This window comes from Heteronotia binoei, chromosome 21 (genome assembly GCF_032191835.1).
Source record: "Heteronotia binoei isolate CCM8104 ecotype False Entrance Well chromosome 21, APGP_CSIRO_Hbin_v1, whole genome shotgun sequence".
NCBI lineage: Eukaryota > Metazoa > Chordata > Lepidosauria > Squamata > Gekkonidae > Heteronotia > Heteronotia binoei.
Window position 1 is genome coordinate 190720296 of NC_083243.1, and position 27827 is coordinate 190748122.

The window sequence follows — 27827 nt, forward strand, 5'->3', positions numbered from 1 at the left end:
TTTTGTCGTAATACTCCTGACAAATGACAGTTTAGGGATTCTGAGCACAGATTCATCTCTTGCACACAATTATTGCCATGTCACGAATTAAAACTTCTGCAGCAATGACAGCTTTTGATTTTTCTTTTCTGTTTCTTTAATCAAAGACATCCCCCCATGATTTCTACTAAAAGTTTCAACCCTGACCCCCTTTTGTTTTGTTTTTTGTTTTTTTGCCAGACTACAGTTTTTCTGAAAATTGCCAAGTCTGTAGTTCAGTGAATAATGAAAAAAAAGATTCTTACACCATTTTATAGCTTATGTACACTTCCCCAAATGCCCTTATGTGTATATCCTCCTTCCCAAGCCTAAAGGACTTTGAGCACAGAAGGCTACAGCTGAACTCATGAAGCCACTGGAGCTGACTGAGCATAAGCAGAGTCTCAGAGCCCTGATCGGTCTAGGGGAAGGAAAGGGGGAAAGAGAGTGCTTGGGCAGCTCGAGCATCCCTTTTATCTCCCCCTAACTTTTCAACATAGAAAAGGATTTCCATATTGAGCACTAGGAGGAAGGGGGTGCAAGGCTGTGTCCCTTCACCCAAAGGGTGATTAACATGTGGAATTCACTGCCACAGGAGGTGGTGGCGGCCACAAGCATAGCCACCTTCAAGAGGGGTTTAGATAAAACTATGGAGCAGAGGTCCATCAGTGGCTATTAGCCACAGTGTGTGTGTATATATAATTTTTTTTTGCCACTGTGTGACACAGAATGTTGGACTGGATGGGCCGTTGGCCTGATCCAACATGGCTTCTCTTATGTTCTTATGTCCCTGTTTCTGCCCTGCTGAACAGCTGTTAGAAATTGCTTAGGGAAGTTGTGGAGTGGATTGTGCCTCCCCCCCAGTTTTTCAAAATACAGAATTTTGGTATATCTATTAGGTCTCAGTCTTTTCTAATTTGCAAAATATAAAAAAAAAGCCCATACACTAGGTTCAGAGGGATCTCCCTCCGGGCATTTTGTGCCAACAGTCTTTCACGTGCAATCACGTTTAAGCCAAACGGGCTGGGCAATCCTGTTTTTTAATTTAATAAATATGTTTGAAGAGTCATCTTTTCCTTGTTTTAAGCATTTGCTCCTGTATCACTCCTGATTTTTTTTTTAAAAAAAAAAATAAGCCTCCTCAGTGTGTAAGTGTAAGAATACATGGGCGAGGCATCTTTTCCATTTAAAAGCATCATGGGTGATGTCATTTAAAAGGGCCCTCTGTATAGGGTAGGAGCGGGCAGTAATTTTTAATTTTAAAAGCCCACTCAAAATAGCTAGTAAAACAACAGTGGCGCATGTCAAAGAGCTGACAGCACAAACAAGAAATGCTGTTAATTCCCGCCCCCCCCTCCATTACAATGAATCATACTTTCCTTCAACCAAATACAAATATGGTGTTACTTTAAATAAATACTAAAATATCTTATGTCCTGCGTAGCAGTGTCATTGAAGATCTCAAATCCTCGTCTTCATCTCTGAATTCCATAAGGATAAATCTTTGGTCAGTTCACTTGCACTAAATCCACAGCAGTGCTAAGTAACTTTTGAATTGTGTGTGATGCCAGCCCGAACGGTGGTGTTGGTTTTCTTCTTGCACACAATCCTGCTTGAAAGGCATCGCATGAAATGCTCAACTGTGCCTTGTTAGGTTCACCGCTAAACAGTGGATTTTTTTTTACCAGTTTTCTCTTGCATGTGAATCAATTGAGCCATCCTTGAGCCAATCTATGCTGCTGTTGCTAACTTGCTGAAGGGCCTTTGTTTAGGAAATAGGTGGTCATTTCTCCTTTACCTTTAACCTTAACGACTCCTCTGCATTCTAGCTGATAGCTGTTGACTGATAAAACCTGATACATGTCTGTGGTGACCTGTGGAATTCGAAAAGGGAAGGGGCAGGAAAAAAAAAAGCAAAATCAATGTTCTGGTAATCCCACAGTGATGCTAGTATTCCTAACCCCCACGGACACTATGCAAAAGCTACTCCATTCCAGCTAGATAGTGATAACATACAGGGAAGCAGGGTTCTACATACACATAGCATATTGGGAATAAGATGTGCAGAAACGCTTGTGTATATGTGATTCTCTCTGGCAGCAGCACCTCAGGCCCGTATGCACAGTTTCTAACTCTGGATCAGCATTGTTAGCTGTAACAATATTCATCACTTCCTGCAGATATGAAGACACTAACTATTCCACCATACCTCTGAAACAGATACTGTAAATAGTGACATCAGCCACCTTCTGGATGACCAAATCTGCACATAGAAGATGTGGATGGCTAAATGTGCAAAGGGGACTACCCCATCTTCTGGTTATTGGATAGGCTGAGATGCTTCCTCATGGGTTCTGTGCCTGTGCTAAGCCTTAATTCAGAACCACTGCATGTCCCCAAGGGGAAAGAGATTCTGCCTTCCCACTCAGTTCTCTTTTGAATGCCACAACAAGAGTGGGAACATGACACCCCCGAGCCCCTCACACTCTGGGGACGCCCATTTTTGTCATGGCTTGTTCCCTTCTCCTGTACACGTACACCTCAGTGTAGGCCTATGGTTGATAGAAGGAGCCTGGGTTAAACTGATATCAAAAGGCTGAAAGGAATGCAGGGCAGTTCTTTTGTTAATCGAGTAAATACCCACCCTAAGATAGATTTGGTTAGTGCCATTTCCCTCCGAGGACCTCAGAGCCTTTCCCCAGATAATTTGATCCTAATTAAAGACTCCGCTTCAAAAACAATAAACAGTGGGCCAATTCTAGCAATTCCCTTCAGATCGCACCGACTGGACAGGAAGATTCCTGGGCTCCCCAAGTCACGACAAACACCTGATCATATCTAACTTCCAAATCTCCCAAAGGGAACACTTTTGACACCATACAAAAGGAGAAAACTCCCCGCTATCACATAGACAAAGGGTTTCTTTACAGGCTGGCTAATCTTTGAAAGATTGGACTTTTTATTCCCACATTCCAGGCCAACGCCCCGATTCCTCCTGAGTCTCAGCGACAGGACATAAAGAGTTACTCCTCAGCTCTGCTTTTTATGGCCAGTCTGAGACTCGTCATGTTATCCCAACCTCTCAGTTGGCCCTTTGCTTCTCTGTTTTGCAGACCTGTCTCTGCATCTCCTTCCCTTGTCTGGTCAGTTTCATTTCTGGACACTGCTTGGTCACCACTGAAGTCACCTTCTCTTGTCTCCGTAAACTGGCTTGTGTGTCTCATTCCCTCCCCCCTTTTAAAAGTTTTATCCCCGAGTAGTAGGTATTTTTTCTAGAGAAAGGGGGGAGGGTTGGAGGGGGGGGGGTGTCATTTATGGCATTGCTTTTCCCTTTTCGTAAGTTTTATTGCTGGTTTTTTTTTCTACATTGCATAGATTAATTTGGTATTTGTTTCTGTTTATAGAATAAGAACTCTGCTGAAGAGTCTTTTCCCCCTCATTGTTTTGAGTGTTGATCTGAATCTGGACCCCATTGTTCAATGTGAGCAATGGGACACCGTTGAATGCTGTAGTCCTGATGTGTAGACCGATTTGAGTAATAAGTCTCCTCTGAGAACTCGCAGTGAGCTAGCACGACTAGCTTTTTTCTTATTTTTCAGTTTTACTCAATATTTCCCTCCTTTCATTTGAGTTTGTTTGTAGTACTCAAAGATTTATTTGGAGGATTTTTTGTTGGTGGTCCAGTCTACAATGTAAGGGCGAAGGACCACGTTCCAGAAAAGCCGATCGTGTGGGAACAGGATGCCTTTCCTAGATGAGCATGAGAAGTGCCTTTTTTGTTCAGAAGATGGGCACAATGCTGAACACATACCCATTTCCAGACGTTTACAAAACAGGCTGTCATAACCATTTGCTGTGTCTTTGAATTATGCTCTGGAGATAGGGTCCTAGTTGCGTAGAATGTTATGGCGGAGGCTCTTTGGGATTAACAGCAGCTCCTTCTACATGTCAATAGGGAGAAGTTTCACATTCCACAACGAAATAGTCTTGAACGATACTTCTATCCCTTCCTGAGCATGCCTCTCACTAAAGGTAGCCTGCACATTGGTACAACTGGCCTTTTTAAAATGTACCACAGTTCAGAGTCTCTTACGTTTGCTTCAATAGCAGTCAGGTTTTGCACAAATCCACTTCCAAGTTGGTTCGACAACAACTTCAAGCCAACAAAATGCACTCAAACTATATTCCTGCTCCTATCATCACCAGTTTGCAGTATGGTTTTCCCTTTGCCATTTACAAGAAGGGATGACTTTTCCTCCCCAAGGTGACTTTCTATGCCTGGACTGTAGCTGTCAGTGGGGGGAACACACTCTCTCTACCAAAAGGAGCTACTTTTCTACTCATATCTTGCAATCTAAATATTTATAAAAGAAAGACTGAGAGAGGCGAGAGAAGGAAAGGGATAAGGAAGACTCACCTGAATCCTATCAGGTACTCCTGTACTGTCCATTCGACTGGCTACATTCACGGTGTTCCCCCAAATATCATACTGGGGCTTGCGTGCTCCTATGACCCCAGCTACCACTGGGCCAATATTAAGCCCTAACATTAGAAGAAAATAATAAGAACTTAGACATGAATGCATAAACCGCTTCTGCAACCATTTAACTTTGTGGAATGGAGTTCTTTTTTAAAACAAGGTTAATTGATCACTGGATGCATGTCAGCTTTTGGGCAACCTGATGCCCAACTGAGTTGTCATCCAGCTTCAAAGCTTCCACTGAAGGAGATTCTACTGTATAAAAGCTCCAAGCATTTTCCCCCATTAATCAAATAATGTTAAAGCCGTCAGGTTCATCATGTGGACTGAGACATTTTCTCTATGCTGAAGCAAACCGGAGGGGGAGAGAAGATACTAAAAAGTGGTGTAGACATCTCTTTAACTGCAGGACATCTCAAGGTGATGTGACGGTTAGACTGCTGGACTAAAATTGGGAAGACCCTAGTTCAAATCCCCACTCTGAGTGCTACTGACTCAAGGTGAGCTTCAGGGTGTTTGTGAGAGTGAAGTGGAAAGGGGACTATAGGTGATGTGTTAAGTTCCTTGGATGATGGGCAAAATAAAATGCTACAAATGTATATATCTGTTCCTCAAGTTTGGCCACTCTGCAGATTGGGGCCACAATGACACGAAACAGATTTGCCTGCAAACTTGGGGGTTTGCAGAAAGATCTGAAATCTAAAAAATATTGTTTTTAACCCCCCCCCCCCAAATAATAATAAAGCATATATTTTCTTCTTCAGAGCTGGTGGCAGCTGTGTCTGGGAGCTGTTCTGACTCTGGAGCAGCTTCCAGACACCACAGTTACTACAGCTGGTAAGGTAAGTGAGGAGGGGAGAGAAAGAGAGATTAGGGGAAATATTGACAATGGGAGGGAGAAGGAAAGAGAGGGGACTATCAGAAAAGGGGAGGGGAGAAATAGAGGGGGGTTAGGTTAACAGAGAATTGGGAGGGGAGAAAGGGGGGAATGTCAGAGAAGGGGAGGGGGAGGATGGGAGGAAGATTGATAGAGAAGAGAAGGGAGGAGAAAGCGAGGTGGGGAAGATTGACTGAAGAAGAGTGGGTGAGAAAGTAAAGAATATTTTTAGAAGGGAATGCTCCCTCCTCAGAAATGTCTTGCAGGTCTCCATTTGTAAGTAAATATTATGATCTGTTATGGATAGACAGCTAAGTAAATTATTTAAAGCAGCCACTATACATAAGCTGTGATGTGTGCACTATATCCAAAACTCAGAAGCATTACTAGCTGAATGCAACAGGCATTCAATGGCAACTTACACTAAGACTTTGAAATTTGTGACACTTCAGTTTGAATATCAGTCCCCCATACTGCGTAACTGCTTTTTAGAACTCCGGCTGAACTTTTATTTATTAACCAGACCTTTATTAACCTTTATGTCCAGAAATAACATCATACATGTAATTGTGCAATTGTCCTCTAAAAAAAATGCAATCAAATCTTCCTCAACAAAAGGATTTGAAATGTTCTTCTGCTCAGTTTCCATTCTTTATTCTGGGTATTCTGTTTGAATAATGAGGGACCGAGATCTGTCGAGAGGCATCTGCTCCCAAAGCCCGAATGTGTGGCTTTTCTAGCCAAACAAATGGCTGGCCGTGTCAACTTTGATAGGGCTGATGAGGTGTTTGAAGGATGAGATGGGCACTGTCAAAACTGACTAGACAGCCCTACATGCTGGATTTAGAGATCCATCAGGGGCTGGGAACCACCCGTAAAAACACTAGGATACAAGTGTGAATCACATTTGCCGGATTAACGTAGAACTATTCTTGTTCATTCTTTCCCACCAAAAGTGTACACCTCATCACTACCCACAGTTAAGGCTTTTTTAGACTTGAGTAAGATAGCTTGACAAGCTTCAAACATCACAGAAGACTGATAAGCCGTGCTAACGGCTGTTGTCAACTATTGTGGTGAAAAGAAAATGGAGCTTTGTCTCTTGATTGACCTTTGCTCTTTCCACTGCCAGTGTACCTAAACTGGCACTCCCAGCTGGGAAGTTTATATAATTGGATGAAGTCTACACAGACGCTGACAGTGCCAACTAAATGCAGCTCACAAAAACAAAATCAATGACTGCTTTGCATTTCAGGGAGACAGCACCGCTGATTTCGTGACAGCTAACTAAACATTTGCATTTTTAACCGTATCAAATGTCCAAAGAGGATGAATCCCAAGAACAAAAACCAAAACAAGGATTTTTACCTATCTTCATCTGGAAGTTGTTGAATGAATGTTCATTGATGTATTTCATTTGGTCCATTAACCTCATTGCAAAGTCAGCTAAGGCCTTAATGTGTGTTTTACCCACTTTGTCATAGGTGGAATCATTAAGGCCCGAAGCAGCCATGTATGTACTGCCAATAGTCTTGATTTTTTCCAGCTGTCGAAATTGGTCTTCACTTATTATCTGTGTAGGTGAAAAAGGAAACAAACCAACTGAAAAGGCTTTGCTCAGTAAGTCAAGTATACATTTGCTGGATGAATGACCTATTTAAGGCTCAGACATACTAGTTCGTAGGCTGCGTAACTCTTCCTGGTAGCGCCTCTAATAAAGAAGGTTTATATGAATGTGTGTGTTGATCCTGTAGAGACAGAATGGGGAGGAACCTGAGATCGAGGTTCTATTTGGCTTTCTACAAATTCATACCTCTTCAGAGTGCCGAGGAAAGCAAAGTTATTTATTCTGAGTTTTAGCAAAACTGCAACAGAACAAGACTTTCCATCACATTAGGACTGAAACTAGCAGGAGTACAGCACATACCTTTGGTATACAGTAAGATAAGATAAGTTTATTTTATTTTTAGTATCAGCTCTAATCAGCATTATGGTCATATGAAAGGTCTGGACTAGAGAGTAAGTTCCTTCCCTTGCAACCCCTTTCCAGGGCATCCATTGGCCTTTTTGAACAATAAAAGCCACAGAGACCTTAACATGCAGGGTGTAACGACTAACAATGGAGGACATGACATTTTTCTAGCATGAGCCCAGCAAGTGGAAACATGCTTCAAGTGCTGTGGTCAGTTCATGCTTATGACCCTGTAGTGACATTGATCCATAGAAGCAAGCTAGTATTTGCTTCAAATTGACTACCCGTGGATCAGTAAGTGTAAACATATAGATCAGGATCCAAAGAACTGTGAACTTGCTCCTTGAGACCTTCAAAATGGCTTTTTGGATCCCTTTGGTTGAATGGCCTCTTTAATGCATTATAAGGGTGTGAACTGTTTTGAATGAGTTTATAATTAAGCAGAATTATTAAGAAAATAAGGGGGGAATTATAATTGATAAAATTAATCCAGCACAAAAGCGGGTGGCGTTCGAATCACACCAAAAGTTCATCTCCAAGATGAGAAACAGACCAACATAAATTCGTACCGGTTTCCCTTTAACTTACCTCATCAAAGTCTGCAATGATTTCGTTGAGGAGCCTCAGGCATTCCACCCCTTCATTGTTAGCCTCAAGTTCTACGTAGAATTCTGAGAAATTGCTGATGGAGGCAAACATGACAGCCACGCACTCGCACGACTGGTAATAGAGCTCATCATTGCGTCGTTCCTGTGCAAGAAAGTGGGCCGCTACATCCTTTGGCAAGATGTTATGGAGAAGGCGTCGGTTGTAGGCCTGTAATTCCTCCATTTCCTCCTTTTCTTCAGTAGCCTATTTTTATGAGAGAGAGATGTGACTGCAAATCTGGTTTCTTCACAAAGGAAAGAGTCTGGAAACAAATACTAGGCTTAAGAAAGAACACTTCAATATACACAATATACACTATGACAATTTTGTTCTATTGAATAACTGTAACATGATTTTATTGTTTGTGTTGTGCTCCGCCCTGAGCCCCTATGGGGAAATGGGCGGAATATAAATAAACTGTTAAAACACACACACACACTTTAAGCATGCTGTGTTGTGATGAGACAAAAGAGAACAGTGGCTTGGATCCTATACCTTTGTTCTGCACATGCTTCTCTCCAGATGTTGCAGAGGCAGTCCTTCACTGTGGTACTTGGCACTTGGTGGCTCCCTGACAAATACTGGAATTGCCCAAACAGAAGTGTGTAGAACTAAAGGAAGTGAGCTCTGCAGTAGAGGTTTGTGTGTAGAACAAAGATACAGGGTCCAGGTCCCTCTTTTTTTTTTTGCAAGCGTGTTCAGCAGCCCCTCAAAAGCAGGGGTTTTCCATCATTCTTTCTGAAAATGCCTGCTGAGGTTTTTAGAACTGTCCTCTGCTGCAGTTGTCCTTGAGACTGAGCCAAATCTTTTTTGTGATTTTGTTTACTGACATTCAGAGACATCATCCAATCAAGTTAGCACTGTGATATCACACCATTACCTACTGTATCCCCCACTGGATGGGATCCGCCTTATGACTAATCAGAAGAGCTTCGGTTCCGGGCGCTGGCTGCAGACGGCTGCATTCACGACTCTGATCAATGCTAAGTAGTTTTAAATACTTCCAAGATATTTTAAGCTGCTTTTTTAGCCCTTCTGTGTTTTACTTGATGATTGCAAGGACTTGGCATTGTTATTTTTAAGTACCGACAAGGAGTCGATTGTTTGCAGTCCGATCATGGGTACCATCTGGCCAGGAACAGTCAACTAATTTACAATTGGCCTTGAAGACTGGGAGTCTATTTTTGTTGTCGCTAACTTTCTATGTGGAGCTTTTTCACGTACAGAAAATTTGGGAACCTCTCCAAGTTGTAAAAGGTTACTCTACTTCTGCTGCTCTTTCCTCTCAGAAAAGGAGTTTTGGAGCAAAGAATATTTTTGCATGTATCATTCTAAGGTCTATTTAATCTTAATACTACTTGCCTTTGTCATGGCTTTGAAATCTGAACAACAATGGCTCCCGGCAAGCGTCCGAGGGATGCAGAGGAATAATCATCTATCCCTGCTAAGAAGCACTCTAAGATTGGGGATTTTTTAGTCTCCAATACCAAACAAAAAGCTTCTTCAACTGCTTTTGTTATTGAAACTACAAATCGCTTTTCTCCTTTGGAGTGTGAGATTGAGGAGGAGGCAATTAGCACTTTCGCCCAGAAGGACAAGGAGGACGAGGCTGACCCGAGGCATTTAAAAACACAGCAGACTCTTTCTGATAATGACGATATTATTAATTCCTCATTTGGACAAGCACTCCTTGAACTTACTGCCAGAACAGTTAAAACCCTCTTTGAAAACATAAAAAGTATTGTATAGGGTTTCAAACCTGGCATCTGATATAAAACTGCTAATTAATGCAACCAGAGAAATTCATCAATCTCAACTGTCCTCAAAAATTCCAATGGCTAAAGAAAATTTAGAATCAAAGCCTAAAGCCTCCTCAGTATTCAACTCTGAGCTAGATGCAGTTGGTAAATACAGTAAAAAGCCACAAAAATTGATTTTTCAACCAAATAAAGTCTGTTTTACAATCTGCAGCTACAGAGGTAGGATTCCGAGCTGGAGGAACAGTCACCTAGTTAAATCTCATCTCTGTGAAGTTCTCTAGATTAATTATCAGATAATAGATTTGTTTAACATGGAATTTTTAAACCGTTCATTTCAGCCACAGTGAATTTTATTGACTTTCAAACCCCCTGATATTCCTATTCTAATTCAGAAGCAGAAAAAGTTTCTCTGGACAAAGGGGATATTCCCAGCTCGCTGTTTTGTAAATGCAACAATGGCTGAAACACCCCTGACTATAAAATAAAGAAGTTTTCCAAGTCTCAAGGAAAGCCAACAATTCCAGAAGTTCCACAGCTGGCTACACCCAACAGAAAGTCCCTGATGGGTCTCAACAGAAGGACTTCAGAGATTCCAGTGGACAAGGATGAACAATTGGAACAAAATGTTCTATCTCTCAACTGTGAGCCATTGGAAAACTATTGATATTGATCTTCTACACTCTTTTGGAAAGCTACCAACTATGGAGCAACACACAGTTATTGGGAGACTGGAACTTACTAAAAACTGTTTCCAATCACTTATAGAGACAGCAACTTGCCCACTTACCTCTAAGGATAATCCAATCCAAAATGAACATGAAAGTTTCACTATGGGAAATTCTCTTACTGAGACAAATTTAACTCAGCCTCCCAGTGAGCAGGCACAGGAACATTCAGAGCAACCAGGTTTTTTAAGTGCCAAACCCTCACCCCGACCTTCTTTTTCTGACTCATTCAACATGGACACAATGACAGCCCAGCCTGAGACGCAGTCCTTGCAATGCAACGGCTGCATCTTCAATGATTCGCAGAAGTCACTGGATCAGATAACAAGGATAGAGTGACCAACAAAGGAAACAGGAACTGGGAATTTACGGTGTTTCCTGGAACATAGCAGGCTGGAGAAACAAACCGTCTGATTTAGATTTTATTAATTTCCTAAAATCTTTTGATTGTATCTTTTTACAGGGAACATGGTCTACAGAAATGCTAAGCTTTGCAGATTTTAGAGTTTTTAATCTTCCTGCGTACAGAATTCACTCAAAAGGCCGATGTAAAGCAAGTCTAGCAATTTTGGTGAAATCCCATTTACAAATCAAGGAATCTGCTTTTAGTCCCTGTCCACCTGTAGCCCATGCATTGTTGTTGTCATTTACTGCACTTCATCTAATCACGGTTAATGTGTACATTCCATCCTCTAATGATGAACTAGAGTTAACTGCTTATTGGAAGAAACTTTCTGCATACATTTTGTCTATATCCAGGCAGTACTCTTTAGCCCAGATTATGATTGTGGGTGATCTGAACGCCAGAATTGGCTCTCCTCCTTGGGCTATGAGGACATAGAGACCTTACCTCTACAGCTTGGGCCGATGTACCATTCCGAGGATACACAACAAAGCTGGTTTAAGCCTACTAAAATTTTGTATCAAACGTGATGTCCAAATAGTTAATGGAATCCCCCAATTTCCGGCTGCCAGTGAATTTATATTTAAGAACATAAGAGAAGCCATGTTGGATTATATATATACTGTGGCTAATAGCCACTGATGAACCTCTGCTTCATATTTTTATCCAATCCCCTTTTGAAGTTGGCTATGCTTGTAGCTGCCACCACCTCCTGTGGCAGTGAATTCCACATGTTAATCACCCTTTGGTTGAAGAAGTACTTCCTTTTATCCGTTTTAACCTGACTGCTCAGCAATTTCATTGAATGCCCACGAGTTCTTGTATTGTGAGAAAGGGAGAAAAGTACTTCTTTCTCTACTTTCTCCATCCCATGCATAATCTTGCAAACCTCTATCATGTCGCCCCGCAGTTGACGTTTCTCCAAGCTAAAGAGCCCCAAGTGTTTTAACCTTTCTTCATAGGGAAAGTGTTCCAAACCTTTAATCATTCTAGTTGCCCTTTTCTGCAAGTTTTCCAATGCTATGATATCCTTTTTGAGATGCAGTGACCAGAATTGTACACAGTATTTCAAATGAGACCGCACCATCGATTTATACAGGGGCATTATGATACTGGCTGATTTGTTTTCAGTTCCCTTCCTAATAATTCCCAGCATGGCGTTGGCCCTTTTTTATTGCAATCGCACGCTGTCTTGACATTTTCAGTGAGTTATCTACCACGACCCCAAGATCTCTTTCTTGGCCAGTCTCTGCCAGTTCACAACTCATCAACTTGTATTTGTAGCTGGGATTTTTGGCCCCAATGTGCATTACTTTGCACTTGGCCACATTGAACCTCATCTGCCATGTTGACGCCCACTCACCCAGCTTCAACAGATCCCTTTGGAGTGCCTCACAATCCTCTCTGCTTCTCACCACCCTGAACAATTTAGTGTCATCTGCAAACTTGGCCACTTCATTGCTTAATCCCAAATCCAAATCATTAATGAACAAGTTAGAGCATGGGACCCAGTACTGAGCCCTGCGGCACCCCACTGCTTACCGTCCTCCACTGTGAAGACTGCCCATTTATACTCACTCTCTGCTTCCTATTAATTAGCCAATTTTTGATCCACAAGAGGACATGTCCTTTTACTCCATGACTCTCCAGCTTACTAAGGAGCCTTTGATGAGGAACTTTATCAAAAGCTTTCTGGAAGTCAAGGTAAACAACATATATCGAGTCCCCTTTGTCCATATGTTTGTTCAGCCCCTCAAAGAACGGTGACAGGTTAGTGAGGCAAGATCTTCCCTTATAGAACCTATGCTGAGTATTTCTCAATGACCGTTTTCGCACACAGCTCACCTCGCAGTCACAATCCTGTTCCCTCCGCAGTGTCTGGTCGGATTTCCCACCATCTGCGCCGAAGTTACAGGAAGTGCTGCAGCTTTTGCATAGCAAAAAGTAAACCGCTAAAACCCAGTTTACGTTTGCTACGGAAAAGCCGCGGCACTTCCTGTAACTCCGGCGCAGATGGTGGGAAATCCAACAGACACTGCGGAGGGAATAGGATTGTGACTGCGAGGTAAGCTGTGTGCGAAAAAGGTTAATAACTTGTGTTCATCAATGTGCCTACTCATTCTGTCCTTGATAATGCTTTCAACCAACTTTCCCGGTATTGAAGTCAGACTGACTGGCCTGTAATTTCCCGGATCTCCTCTGGAACCCTTTTTAAAGATGGGGGTGACATTTGCTACCTTCCAGTCCTCAGGAACGGAGGCAGATTTCAATGAAACATTACATATTTTTGTCAAGAGATCCACAAGTTCAACTTTGAGTTCTTTCAGAACTCTTAGATGTATGCCATCCGGACCTGGTGACTTATTAGTTTTTAATTCGTCAATCAGTTGTAGGACCTCCTCTCTTGTTACCTCAATCTGACTCAGGTCTTTCAACACCCCTTCCAAAATCAGCAGTTCTGGAGCGGGCAAACACTTCTCATCTTACACAGTGAAGTCTAAGGCAAAAAATGCATTCAGCTTCTCAGCCATTTCCCTAGCCTCCTTCAGTAATCCTTTTACCCCTTGGTCATCCAAGGGCCCCACTGCCTCCCTGGCTGGTTTCCTGCTTCTAATGTATCTGAAGAAATTTTTATTGTTGGTCTTTATGTTTTTTGCAATATGCTCCTCGTAGTCCCTTTTTGCCTGCCTGATCACAGTCTTGCATTTGATTTGCCACAGCCTGTGTTCCTTGTTATTAATCTCACTTGGATTGGTTTTCCACCGCTTAAAGGAGTCCTTCTTACCTTTTACAGCTTCCATTACTTTGTTTGTTAACCATGAAGGTCTTTTCTTATACCTGTTTATGCCTTTGCTAACTTGTGGTATATATTTTATCTGAGCTTCCAGGATTATAGTTTTAAATAGCCTCCAAGCTTCCCCAAGGGTTTTGACTGTATTTACCTTTCCTTTCAGTTTCCTTTTGACATGCCTCATCTCAGAGAATTTACCCCTTTTAAAGTTAAATGTGGTTGTGCTGGTCTTTTGGGGCAACTCCCTATTTATCCAAATGGTGAAATCAATAACGTTATGGTCACTGCTCCCAAGCGGTGTGATCACTTTTACATCTCTCACCAAGTCTTGGGTATTACTTAGGACCAAATCCAGGATCGCCCCACCCCTGGTAGGTTCTGTGACCATCTGCTCCATAGGACAGTCATTGAGAGCATTTAGAAACTCAATCTCTTTCTCTTGACCTGAACAAATATTGACCCAATCAATCTGTGGGTAATTAAAATCACCTATTACAACACAGTTTTTACGTTTGGCCACTATCTTTAATCCTTCCATCATATTATAATCGTCCTCTATCTTTTGATTTGGTGGGTGATAACAAACTTTGTATCCTTGTGGTAGCAGTGTGATAGATTATTGTCTATGCTCACCAAATCTATTCCCATTTATTAACATTTCCATAGAACCACATACTGAAAGCGACCATCTTCCCTTAGTTTTTTACTTAAAGATGAACCCAATGGGAGTTAACTCTATACCATCTCAAAAGGAAAACATTTCTTGCCAGGTCATGAAAAGGATAAAGTGGTCTTTATCTCAAGGAAGAGATTTCATTGCTGTTTTTAAGTCTGGGAGGTTTAAAAAATTAGGAATGGCAATTACAAATTCAAATACGGTTGCTGAAGCCCTATTTGAACTTGCCTTGCTGATTAATCTTTGCAGCTCTAAAGCTGAGGTGGTGAAATTTGGTAGTCCTAATATGTTCAAATGGACTGCTATTCTTGGAAAAAGAAATTAAGAGCCTTATTTAAGGAAGCCCCATATGGTAGAGATCCACAGAAGCTATATGACTATTTAGAATATAAGAAATTCTTCTTAGAGGTTATTGCAAATAAGAAGAAAAAGTATTTTCAACATAATTGCGACCAACTCCTTTACGCCATAAAATCTAATGATAGTAAATCCTTTTGGAGATTAGTTTCAGACAGCATGAAGCCTAGAGCATTTGTCAACCCTAACATTTCTCCACAAACATGGGTTGACCATTAGTCTAAGATTTTTGAAGATCAAGTCATCCCCTCTACTGTTATAGATGCGTCTGTATTTTCTGATCTTCCTGTTCGGCCTCCTGTTGAACCTGACAAAATTATTGAGTTAATTGATGGTTTAAAAGTTGGCAAAGCACCAGGTCCTGACGGTCTCCCTGCTGAGATTTTTTTAAAAATTGCAGTCTGGTGGTCTGAACCTTTGGCCAACTTATTTACATTAACTGACCATTACGGAACTGTCCCAGATTCCTGGCTTAACTCCATAATTGTTCTCATCTATAAAAACAGTAATTTAAATCTTCCCGAGAATTTTGGCCCCATTAGTGTATTATCCATTATGGGCAAACTATATGCAAAACATTTAGAATGTTGGCGGACAGATTGGATACATTCGGAAAACATTACTGGCCTAGAGCAAATAGGTCTCCCCCCCCCCAAAAAAAAAATCTACTATTGATCGTTGTGTCACATTGGCTTTTCTGGCCGACAAATACATGAATACTAGAAAGGGGAAGCTCTATGTAGCTTTTATAGATGTGAAGAGTGCATTCGACTCTGTGGACAGAAACAAACTATGGAATAAACTAAAGGATCTTAATATAGACCCCCGTCTGTTAAATCTATTAAATAATTTACATACAAATACAACTTGCCAGGTAAAATTCTCATCTATAGGACACCTAACTGAAAAAAATACCCTTTTGTAAAGGAGTTAAACAAGGGTGTGTGTTAGCCCCACATCTTTTTAATCTTCTCTTAAATGATATGGCACAATATCTTAGTTCCATAAATGGGCACCCACCTAAGTTAAATGATCTCTCAGTCCCAATATTATTGTATGCTGATGATACAACTATACTTTCCTGCACAAGAGTCGGCCTGCAGCGATACCTGAAAGCTTTTAACAACTACTAACTCACTTGCTATAAACTATTCCAAATCTAAGGTTGTGTGTGGTCTTTTCTAAAAGTTGGTGACCACAAAAATGGTATATAGGCAAGCAGGAAATTGAGCCATCCAAATGCTTTAAATATTTGGGCATAACCTTTAATTACAATCTCAAATGAGCAGTTCACTGTGACAGAATAATAAATTTAGCTAGTTGTTCTTCATCTCAGATTAAACAGTTTTATTATAAAAAAGGTAACCAATGTTTGCCTGTTGCAATCAGAGCTTTTAATGCTAAAACACTATCACAAATTTTGTATGGTATCCCTCTGTGGATTAATGCTGTGAACCAAAAAATAGAAAATATCCAGGCTGCATTTCTGCGACAACTTTTAGGAATCTCCAGCTGTGGTCCTTATTTTGTAATCTGTTCAGAAACAGGCCAATTTCTGATTGAAACAAAAGCTTGGACTCTAACGTTTATATATTAGTTACGGATATTCTATAGGGCTGAACCAGCTAGCTTGTTCAACTATCTAAAAAGGGACCCTTATAATGCTGCTTGGCAAGATGGAATCATGTTCAAACACATGGGAATTGTAATTGACGATCTATTTTTATCTATTGAATTTTATAATTTTAGATTTATCAAACAGAGAATCTTAGATCTACAATCTCATAAACTGTGTCCGGTCCAATTTTATACCTGCTCTCCTGCCTCACTTGGACTTGATCAGACGCCCAGGAAAATGGCCAAATATTTATCTGAACTAGATAATCTGCAACATCAGAGAGCTTCTATGCTGGCTAGGATGAATGCATTTCCCTCCAGTGTTCTCTATGGGAGATTTCTTCAAGTCCCCTTTAGCAAGAGACACTGTCTATGCGGGTCAAGCTCGCCGGATTCCATCCAGCATATTTTATTGAACTGCCAACCGTATACTAATCTCCGGAAGGTTCTGTTAGATAGTCTTTCCTTACCATCCTACATTCAAGAAAATAGGATTGATTTCGGTTTCCTATTAAATGACAACATAATCGATATCACAAAAACTGTTGCCAAATTCTTGGCTGAAATGGTTAAAATTTATTCTAAGCAGATTTTATTGTGATCATAATCTTAGTTTAGCCTTTTATGCTTTGAACAGACATATCTGATTGTTGTTTGATTGATAAGTCTCTGTATATCTCTTTTCGTTATGCCAATAAAGGTGCGATTGGATTGGACTAACAAGGAAAATGAAACCACAGTAGCAGTCAAGAGGGAACATAGTATAGCCACAGGAATAACAAAGATGGAAAACAACAGAAAATAGTCACAAAAAAATTTAAAGGATAAATATCTACTTTCAGTTTAAAAAAAAAACTTGAATATTTCATGCATTCCTCATACTGCACTCTGATGAAACATTGTTATTTATTGGAATAAAATTCTATGGAGTATTGCAGTTAATATTTTCAAATCTCTAATAATAAATATTAGTAGACAGTAGAAAAACTCTTCTGAAATCTTTACTGCTTGGACCTTGAATCACAGAATTATAGAGTTGGAAGGGATTTCCAGGGTCATCTAGTCTAACCCTCTACACAATACAAAACGCAGGAAACTTATAAATACCTCCCTACCCCCCCCCCCCAGTGACCCCTGCAGGCTCCATGTCCAGAAGATAGCAAAAAACCTCCAGGTTCTCTGGCCGAATTGGCCTGGAGAAAAATTGCTGCCTGACCCAAAAATGGTGAACAGCATTTCCCTGGGTGTGTAAGAAAGGGCCATGAGAACAAAGCACTGATACAACATTTGATAATCTCCCTAAGTACCCTAACTTGTTAGTTAGTTCTGGTTCAACCTTCTGGGGCAACAGACCTAATTAATCTTCTACAAAGTTGGTGCTGATGGGTCACTTAATTTATATTTGAAATTTATACACCTCTTTGTCTCACAAATGTACTCAAAGTGGTTTGGCAAGTAAGATAATCAGCCTGTAAATCAGGGTGGGTAACCTCTGTCCCGAGGGCCATATACGGCCCTCGAGGTCACTTGGTGTGGCCCTCGGGGATTGCTGGACCGAACTGAGCCATGTGGCAGCCTCTCTGGGGTCTGGCTGGCCAGCGAGGACTGTGGGGCCCAGCTGCACTGTGCAGCAACCTCCCCAAGGCCAGGCAGGGATCACAGGGCCCAGATGTACTCTGAGGCAGCCTCCCTGGGGCCTGGACAGTCGGCCAGAATTGCTGCAGGGCCTGGAAAAGTTACTGCCACAGTTCAGTTTGCACTTGATTATCCCAGAGGGTGTGGCCTAATATGCTAATGAGTGTGTGACCTAATATGCTAATATTAGGAGAAGTGGCCTAATATGCTGAGTTTCTGCTGGGCTTTTTCTACAAAAAAGCCCCGGACCTAGGCATTTGCCTAGGGCAACAGGCCGTGTGTGGATGTGCCAGATTAGGCTCTCCCCACATGACTTCAAATAGAAAAACAATTATTTGCATTAATTTTGCTGGCCTGAATCATTCTCCCTCGGCGGAACACTGTTTTTAAAGTTGATAATTTTTTATGGCCTGTGAATGATGTTATAAATATCCATATGGCCCTTGGCAGAAAAAAGGTTCCCCAGCCCTGCTGTAAATGAAGTAAATAAATAAACTGCAATCTTAGATAACACACCTACTAAGAGATCCAGGCTTCCTTTAGAAAGCACAAGTAAAGATTCATGAATATTGTGGAAGGATTCTTTTGTGTCAGAACTCTTGAGCTCTAATTGATGAGCCCAGTATTACCATGAAGTAACAACTTGAACAGCAGCTTTGATAACAGCACTCTGACATGCAGAAATAACCACACACCTGAAGTTTCCAGAGGAAATCAAGCCTCGCTGTTGATTCCACCTGCTGAGCATGGAGGTAGACTGCCAAGACAAACACTGTGATGACGACGGGAGTCAGAATTTTCAGGGCCACCCTGGGCACACCTGTCGGACTACACGGGAACAGAGAAAGCACATCAACTGTGAATATTCACTCAGCTACAGCCATGCATTCTATACAATGCGAGCAGCTTGCAAGTGTTTGTCTTGCAACAACTATAACAAAGGGATAAGATCGGGTGGACAGTAAAATTCACCTCCCCGTTACTTCTATTTGACAAATCAATTAAATTTCTCTTTGGTGCTTTTGCATTTGATCCAGCCGGGCCATTAAAATGCAAGCGATCCCTTTGTGTGTATCTTTTCAATTTTACAGTGACTATAGGAAGGGTCATGTAAAGCAAGGAATACCTGTCAAGCATGATGAAATTCCATTGATAACTGATTGTTGTAGGGTCCTTCATAACACTGGTCTGTGAAGTATCATGGAGGACCCAGCTTTGCTAGCTTTGTTTTTATTTTCCCTCCCCCTTCCTGCTTTATTGCTTACAAAGTAGAAGTAGTGAGAAATAAAACTAACTTGAGAAGAAGTAATCAGCACCTCCCCATACATTCCTGGAAGGGAGTGCGACACATCTGGGGAAAGCAAGGACAGAGTCCTGATAACATTATGGGAATGTAGACATTTATGATAGTTTATGTGTGAGAGCTATCCCTCTCCCCCACCCTTTGGAATCCTTTTGAAGTAAGCCTTAAAAGTATTGTATCAATGTATTGGCAGTATCACTCTCAAGAATCTGTTACACTGAAAGTATCGGTTTATCAATAAACGTAGTTTTGTATCAGCTTCAACTCGTCATTGAAACCGCATGCTTGACAGTACCAAGACAGAAGACTAAACACAGTTAATGCATTCAGTCTCCATGAGCACAAGACCAAGAATAAGACACTCTTTCCCCTCAGGCCTGGCATTGTTCAGTGTTATTAATGGTGGAAAGTGGTGTCAAGTCACAGTTGACATGCGGTGATCCTAAAGGGTTTTCAAAGCAAGAGACATTCAGAGATGGTTTGCCATTGCCCGCCTCCAAATCACAGCACTGGTATTTCTTGGGGATCTCCCATCCAAATACTAGCCAGGGCCGACCCTGCTAAGCTTCCAAGTTCTGATGAGATTGAGCTAGCCTGGACTATCCATGTCAGAGCACATTTTTCAGTTCCTATTACAATTAAGGCACTATTGGTACTGACACCGACTGCTGTTAACACTTGTGGTTGGAAGCTGGTTTCAAATCGTGGTTTTATTGCAGTTCTCCTTAACATTAACCATGATTAACAACTGTTCACAATAGATATCTAATTCCAGGAAGGGGGGCGTTGTAGCAGGAACTCCTTTGCATATTAGGCTATCCCCCCCCCTGATGTAGCCAAAAGCTTACAGTAGGGCCCGGCAAGAAGAGCCCTGTAAATTCTTGGAGGATTGGCTACATCAGGAGAGTGTAGCCTAATATGCAAAGAAGTTCCTGCTACAAAAAATGCCCTGCCTAATTCCCAACATGCAGATTTTTAAAAATCCATATGATGGGGAACTGGGCTGATGTTTTTGCACTAGGGATGGGCCTGAACCGGGAAAATGGTGGTTCATTGGAGGTTAATGGTTTTCATAAACCCCAAACCTACAGTGAATTCCACTGAACGAACTGGTTAGTGGTTCATAAGGTTCAGGAGTTCAGCCCCATCCCCACTGAGCTTTGAAGGCATTTAAAGGCTGGCCTGACTGAGCTCCAAGAATGAGCTCCAAAGGCCTTTATAGTCGAACTTGACTGAACTCTCAAGAGTGAATTCTGAAGGCTTTTATAGCCCTTATATGGCCACCTGGAAGTGAGCTCTGAAGGCCTATAAAGGAGCTCACTTCCGGTCAGCCATCAAAGGCATTTAAATGTTTTTGGAGCCCACATGAACCCTGCCCGAACCTCACAAATGTCCTTGGAGACCTCTGGAATGTTCATGGGAGCCATGTTCTCCCAAACCCCTGCTTCAGAAACCACAAACCGGTTCAATTTGTGCTCAAACCAGGGTTTATTTGTGGGCTCATGCCCATCCCTATTTTGCAAACCTAAGGGAATCTCCAAATTTGTAGAAAAAATCTAAAAGGTGACAGGAAGGATTTAAGGGGGGAGGGGTTTAAACTACCACTAAAATTGTTTTTGAATGTGAAGCTACTGCAATAGGAAACAATTACACATTTGTGCAACATTTTGGATTGCTGAGGCAACCAAAAAGGTACTTGGCTTTTGTGGTGGGTCACATGGTCTATCCTAGCCTCCACTACGGAACTTTACAGAAGAGAGAAGGGCGGTAGTGCCCTTAGTAATGGGTCTGGAAGCTAGCGAAGTACTTGCTGAGGTCATGGCTGTAGCATCAAAGTTGTGCGCAACTCCGCTGAGGCAGCCCCCCTCTACCACCATAGGAAGCTCTACTGCTGGCCAGCTCTAAGTACCCCCATCAGCTGGCTGGCCTGGGTAAGTGAGTGGGCAGAAAGCAGGGAGAGGCCATGGGAACTCTGAGGGCGGGGGGGAAGGAGAAACAGGATGGAAAGTGTCAGCTGAGGAAACAGAAGACAAGTATGTGGGAGGAAGGGAAAGGAGAAACAAGCCAGTAAAGAGAAGCAGGAACCAAAGCAAACTGGGAAGAGGGAGAAAAGAAGAGGCAAACAGCAAACCAAAGAGTGAGTCCCCCACTTTTCGGTGGTATGGGGTCCCTCATCTGCAATCTTTAACAAGCGAATGGAGATTTCCATTTCACAAAGAAGAAATGAGGAAGCGGATACCCACCCCAGGTGCCTAAACTGGTTAAAGAACTGGCCTAAGAAAATCAATTATTGAATGTAACTGGCATTTTAACAGGCAACTTCAAGCTCCCTTCTCTCCACCAGGAACTCACCACATTCCATTCCATGTCCCATTTGAAAATGAACTGTAATAACAAAAACACAGATTTTAGATAATTTATACAGACTTTTAAAATATACCTTTTCAAATAATTTGCCATTTTCTCCCTCCCCCTTAAATGGTTAATATTGTTCTATAATTCTTCCTAGCCTTAGAGTGCAAGTTATGAGCCAGAAATATCCCTAGTTCAGATCACAGTCACTAAGAACATAAAAGAAGCCATGTTGGATCAGGCCAATGGCTCATCAAGTCCAACACTCTGTGTCACATAGTGGTCAAAAAAATTATACACACACACACACATATATACACTGTGGCTAATAGCCACTGATGGACCTCTGCTCCATATTTCTATCTAACCCCTTCTTGAAGCTGGCTATGCTTGTAGACGCCACCACCTCCTGTGGCAGTGAATTCCACATGTTCATCACCCTTTGGGTGAAGAAGTACTTCCTTTTATCCATTTTAACCCGACTGCTCAGCAATTTCATTGAATGCCCACAAGTTCTTGTATTGTGAGAAAGGGAGAAAAGGACTTCTTTCTCTGCTTTCTCCATCCCATGCATAATCTTGTAAACCTCTATCATGTCACCCCGCAGTTGACGTTTCTCCAAGCTAAAGAGCCCCAAGCGTTTCAACCTTTCTTCATAGGGAAAGTGTTCCAACCCTTTAATCTGACTTCCTTTCAATGGGGACTTTTTTGAGATGTGATTTAGATTACAGTTTAAACACACATCTTTCAATGAAAGTTCCATGGAATCCATAATGCATAAATACATTTATGTTTGGTGTAATATGTAATAGCTCAGTAATACTATCAGTACAGTTTTTCAGCTTGAACGCTCTGTGGCACTACTGCCTTTGCCAAAGCATTTCCTCTGTTTACATTAGTACTCTATTGTTTTTTAGCCTCAGGCCTCCTGTCTCTAATATGGAGATAATAATACTAATCTACCTTATTGTTGTAAGCATTATTGGAATTTGCATGTGAAGCAATTCAACACTCAAAATCTATTATATTAATGCTTTTTTATTATTAATATCTGCAACGTATTTCCCTTCTTTATCAGTCAGTTCACTTTCCATTCCTGCATCAAATGCCAATCAATCTTATTTCCCCTACTGGTATAGAACTACTTATTTTAAGGCAAAACCATGGTCATGATTTATTGTACCATGATACCGATTTAAAAAAAAATGGTATCTACAAGTCAACGCCTTTCATAGCGCCATGTGCTCTGGATCTCACATATGAAGGCCACTCCTTTAGTTTTAAATAAGTTAACCAGAAGTTAGGGCACAGACACTTACCGTTTTCGCACACAGCTTACCTCGCAGTCACAATCCTGTTCCCTCCGCAGCGTCTGTCGGATTCCCCACCATCTGCGCTGGAGTTACAGGAAGTGACGCGGCTTTTGTGTAGCAAACGTAGACTGGGTTTTAGCGGTTTATGTTGGCTACGCAAAAGCTGCGGCACTTCCTGTAACTTCGGCGCAGATGGTGGGGAATCCGACCAGACGCTGCGGAGGGAACAGGATTGTGACTGCGAGGTAAGTTGTGTGCGAAAACGGTCACTAATGAACGTGTGCACTGAAGCCCTCCTGCATTGAAGCAAGACAAGAATAGAAGCAATGGAAGGCTTATGACTTCATAGCTAGTGCCTCAAAAAATCTGACTTCCTTTTAATTGGGACTTTTTTGAGATGTGATTTAGATTACAGTTTAAACACACATCTTTCAATGAAAGTTCCATGGAATCCATAATGCATAAATACATTTATGTTTGGTGTTATATGTAATAGCTCAGTAATACTATCAGTACAGTTTTTCAGCTTGAACACTATGTGGCACTACTGCCTTTGCCAAAGCATTTCCTCTGGCATTCTAGTGTAAAAACAGGATGGTCAATTCTATCTTTCAGTTTTGTTTTATCTGAAGAAAGGCAGTGGGGAAAATTCTGGAAACAGCCGAACTGGACTACTTGTCCCAGTTGATAACTGGGAAATCTAAAGAAGAAGCAAGAAAACATTGGGTAAAATTATGTTTGGCTAGACGCTCAAGATTTTTAAGATTCTTTGGTGTGAACGTATATCTCTTATTTCCTGTATTTTGCATTACAATATCATTTATATTGAAAATAGAAGTTTAAATAGACATTTTAAAAGAAGACTTACAATCACTAAAACGTACTATTTAGATGCTGATGATTTAATCTAAAGAGATAACAATATGTGATAATATCTGTATCCTAAGAAAGCATATTGCATGCAGATTAGATTATAATAACATTGATACTTGTAACTCTATTTTTCTGTTTCCATACTATCCGCTCCCTTTATCTTTCTGGAAAACCAATAAAAACTTTTAAACTAAAGAAAGGCAATACTGTTTTATTCTCTGCTGTGAGCCGCCCTGAGCCATTTTTATGGGAAGGGCAGGATACAAATAATAGAATAAATAAATAAATAAAATGATCTGGGTTTAGCCTAAAGTACCTAAAGAAAGCTGAATGCTTAGGTTGACTACCACAAACTTACCCTGTCTGGATATAAAGATCTCATCCAGTTATAATACAGGCATGACTTTTTCATGTTTAACAGTACAGTCTTAAACACAATTACACCCTTCTAAACCCATTGGCTTCAGTGGCCTTAGAAAGATGAAATTCTGTTTAGGATTGTACTGTCAAAATTACATTAGGCTGCACCATCCTGAGCTTTACCTTTCACAGACCAGCATGCTGGGTGAACTTGTATACAGAAGTGAAAAATTAACATCTTTATAACTTTCTAGCTAGTGTGCATAACTATGCAGAGAGTAATTGTCTGGATAGAAGCCTAATTCAATTCAATTGATATAAGATAGTGTTATTTGCATCTGGTTGAGAAAATGGATATACTTAGATTGCGGCTGATTGCATATCTGCAAAAGTGTTCCCACAAACAAATAAATGATTCAGCATGTTGTGAATCCTACCTGGAGCTCTCAGGGTAAACAAAAACAATTTCATGAGTGGCAAGAGCAGCCCAGACCCATACCTACGGGGGGGGGGGGTGGGGAGGCCAGGCCCCACAAATCATCCCCCGTTTTACCTTTCTGCCCCCTCCACTGTTGCTTGCTGCCATTGCTATCCTGCCACCTTCCCCGCTCTCCTGCAGCTTTCTTGCTCATAAACACACTGGTGTGCACACACTCTTGGAGTACCACCATGATGGCTCAACAGGGCAGCAGGCTGCTCAGGTTTTTTTTAAGTTTGAGAGCCAGTTTGGTGTAGTGGTTAAGTGCGCAGACTCTTATCTGGGAGACCCGGGTTTGATTCCCCACTCCTCCACTTGCACTGCTGGAATGGCCTTGGGTCAGCCATAGCTCTGGCAGAGGTTGTCCTTGAAAAGGCAGCTGCTGGGAGAGCCCTCCCAGCCCCACCCACCTCACAGGGTGTCTGTTGTGGGGGAGGAAGGGAAAGGAGATTGTAAACCGCTCTGAGTCTCTGATTCAGAAAGAAGGGCGGGGTATAAATCTAAAGTCTTCTTCTTCATTTTGTGCCCCACAGCCCGGACACCTAAAATTTTATTCCCTGGGCCCCTCTGTCTAAAATTTTCTGTCTATGGGCCTGGTGCAGCCCCTGAATTTCTTTCCAGGAAAAACCTGCTTATTTACTCCACCTTGTTACTGATATCTTGATTGAGAGTTGATGCAAATGGCTGGTTTTTAAGAGCTCTATTTCAACTTGCTCTCAATTTATCAAAATCCTTAAAATATATTTTATTTTCAATTTATTTCTTTAAATGGCTGCCTCTAATTTGCCATCAGTTTTCTCTCACACAATGTGAAGAATACACTCTTGAGCAGATTACCAGCAAAACGATAAAAATTGATAAGGGTGTGGCTGGAGTTCAAGAGGAAAGCAATTTCACTTTCTCAATTACGTCAGCAACATCGCTGAAGCGCTTCTTGTTTGAATGGAATGCTAGAAATCATTACAGATACACCACCAGTAAACAGCGCAAACAGCTTCAATTGATTTAGAAGGATGTAACTCTGTTAAGGATTGTAGCAAAAATGTTGCTGATAATTATGAAAACAAGCTGAACTTCTGCTTTGAATTGATTTTAATGGAATACATGTGAACTCTCCTAGCTTTTGTTCTCACAAGCTCCAATCAAAGGGTCTAGATAACTTATACAATCAAACTGTGACGTTTTTTGTCTCAATTCTTAGGTTACCAGCTGTAGAAATTGCTGTGGCACAGCTGTTTGCCTGCTACCCCAGATCACATTTAAAGGAAATGATCCAGTAATAGATCACCTGCTTTTGCCTGTAGAAGGTCCCAGATTTGATTCCTGACATCTCCAGCTAAAGGATCACAGGTAATAGGTGTTGGAAAAGGCTTTTTCCCTGTCTGAGATCCTAGGGAGCAGCTGTACATTGCAATACTGAGCTAGATGGACTGACAACGTTCAAATACAAAGGCAACTTTTTTGGTGTGTGTAAACAAATATTTCCCCAGTTTCTAAGACTCCAAGGTAGCCTTATCCTTGTATGTGATTTTCTCTCTCTCTCTTAAAGCCTCTGGGTTTTTGCTGGGTCAGATTCCTCAACTGTATGATCAGAGTCACCTTGGACAGCATACCTCTCCTGCCAACTGGTGTGGTGTTGGTGTTGGAGAAAAGACAGAGAGAGCTGAGCAGTGGAGATGCAGTGGCTTCCTTGTGGGACCCCAGATGTCTCACAATGGCTAGGACGCTTTGGAAAGCCTGTGTGGCTTTCCATGTTGTATTTGCTAGAGAGGACTCCTATGTTGTCTTGTAATGCTGTACAGCTGCAAATCTGGCATATAGTTTGCCTGAAAACGAGTAGATCTCATCAGATCTTAAATATGTTTTGGATATAAAATGCAAGATTCATATTTGTCATCAACCACTACTGGAGACAAGGGAACAGAACCTGGGTAACGGCAGGTAGAACTCTGTGCATATTCTTCCTCCATCTGGGAAGTAACCACTCTGCTCTTACAAGTGTTAATAATGCCACTGGTGACAATTAAATCCTGATGTTGATGAAAATGCTAATTGCTAGTGAGAGCACATTACTGCCAGTGGGGTTTCCTCATTTCTACAGTTCTGCCATTGCCTGAGCATGCATTTTCATAAAACCAGCCATGTGACTAACGACTTCTCCCAGATGACTGCAGAACATCAGACTGGCTCTGCATGTGGGATGCAGGCCCAGCGCTAGGGGTTCTGGTGCCCCAGGTCGAGCCCTGTGACCCTGCCCCCTTCTGTGTTCTTCCGGCGTGCACTTTGTGTGCGCAGCCCAACGATGCAACCTCTGAGCGAATGCTCAGCCCGGCCCTCTCCTGCTCCAAAGGGAGAAAGAAGGACGCAGCCTCTTCCCAGTTCCATTTGAAGTGGGAGAGGACTGGGCTGAGCGCCCGCGCAAAGCACGCAAGGCCTGATAACATTGTGACGTCATTGGGCCACACGCACTTTGCTGGAGCGCTCAGCCTGGCCCTCTCCCGCTTCAAAGGGAGCCAGGAAGAGGCCACGTCCTTCTTTCTTGTGAACAAAGGGAGCCAGCAAGACACGGCCTCTTGCTGGCTCCCTTTGAAGCGGGAGAGGGTCAGGCGAGGGGCGGGCCAAGCTGCGCATTCTTGAAGAAAGAATATGCGGCCCTGCCCCTCGCCCAGCCCTCTCCCACTTCAAAGGGAGCTGGCAAGAGGACATGTCCTTCTTTCTTGCATCTTTCCGGCTCCCTCTGAAGCAGGAGAGGGTCGGCCAAGGGACATTTGGGTTGGCGGGGAGGGGAAGGGTGCCCCCATGGTGAAATGGCACCCCAGGTGGCCACCTCCTTCGCTGACTCCCACATGCTGGTTCTGGTGGGATGCCTACTCTTTCCTAGTCTTGGAAGGTTACCATGCTTTAAAGTGCTATGAAACCTGCATGCAGACAGCTTAGTTCTGCTTGGTGCCTACAAACTTTTGTGTGAGAGTCTTGGCCAGGATATGAGCACTGCTGAGCTGACTAGCTAGCTTCTTTCTTGAGCACAACCATTTCCACCCCTGGTTCCCTCTCAAAGCTTTAGATGTAGAGGGGATGTGAATCCACATGCATATTTAGGTGAGGTCTTCAAATCAAGATCTCACTCAGAAACAACCAAGAAAGGATCTTAATAATATACAGAGAAGACTTGCTTGTGAACAACACTCA

The 27827-nt window shown here is 42.0% G+C and overlaps 1 protein-coding gene across 1 annotated transcript in view; it reads right to left on the reverse strand.

The window, feature by feature from the left end:
• Positions 1-1367: 1367 nt before the first annotated feature.
• ADCY5 (adenylate cyclase 5) overlaps positions 1368-27827 on the reverse strand; it is a 448084-nt gene continuing 421624 nt past the window's right edge. Inside the window, exons 16-21 of the mRNA XM_060262724.1 lie at positions 21615-21647; positions 18655-18787; positions 7936-8199; positions 6744-6948; positions 4436-4560; positions 1368-1892 (exon numbers count right to left, since the gene is read on the reverse strand). Coding sequence (XP_060118707.1) covers positions 1764-1892; positions 4436-4560; positions 6744-6948; positions 7936-8199; positions 18655-18787; positions 21615-21647 — 889 coding nt within the window. The 3' untranslated portion in view covers positions 1368-1763. The remainder of the gene's footprint in view (positions 1893-4435; positions 4561-6743; positions 6949-7935; positions 8200-18654; positions 18788-21614; positions 21648-27827) is intronic.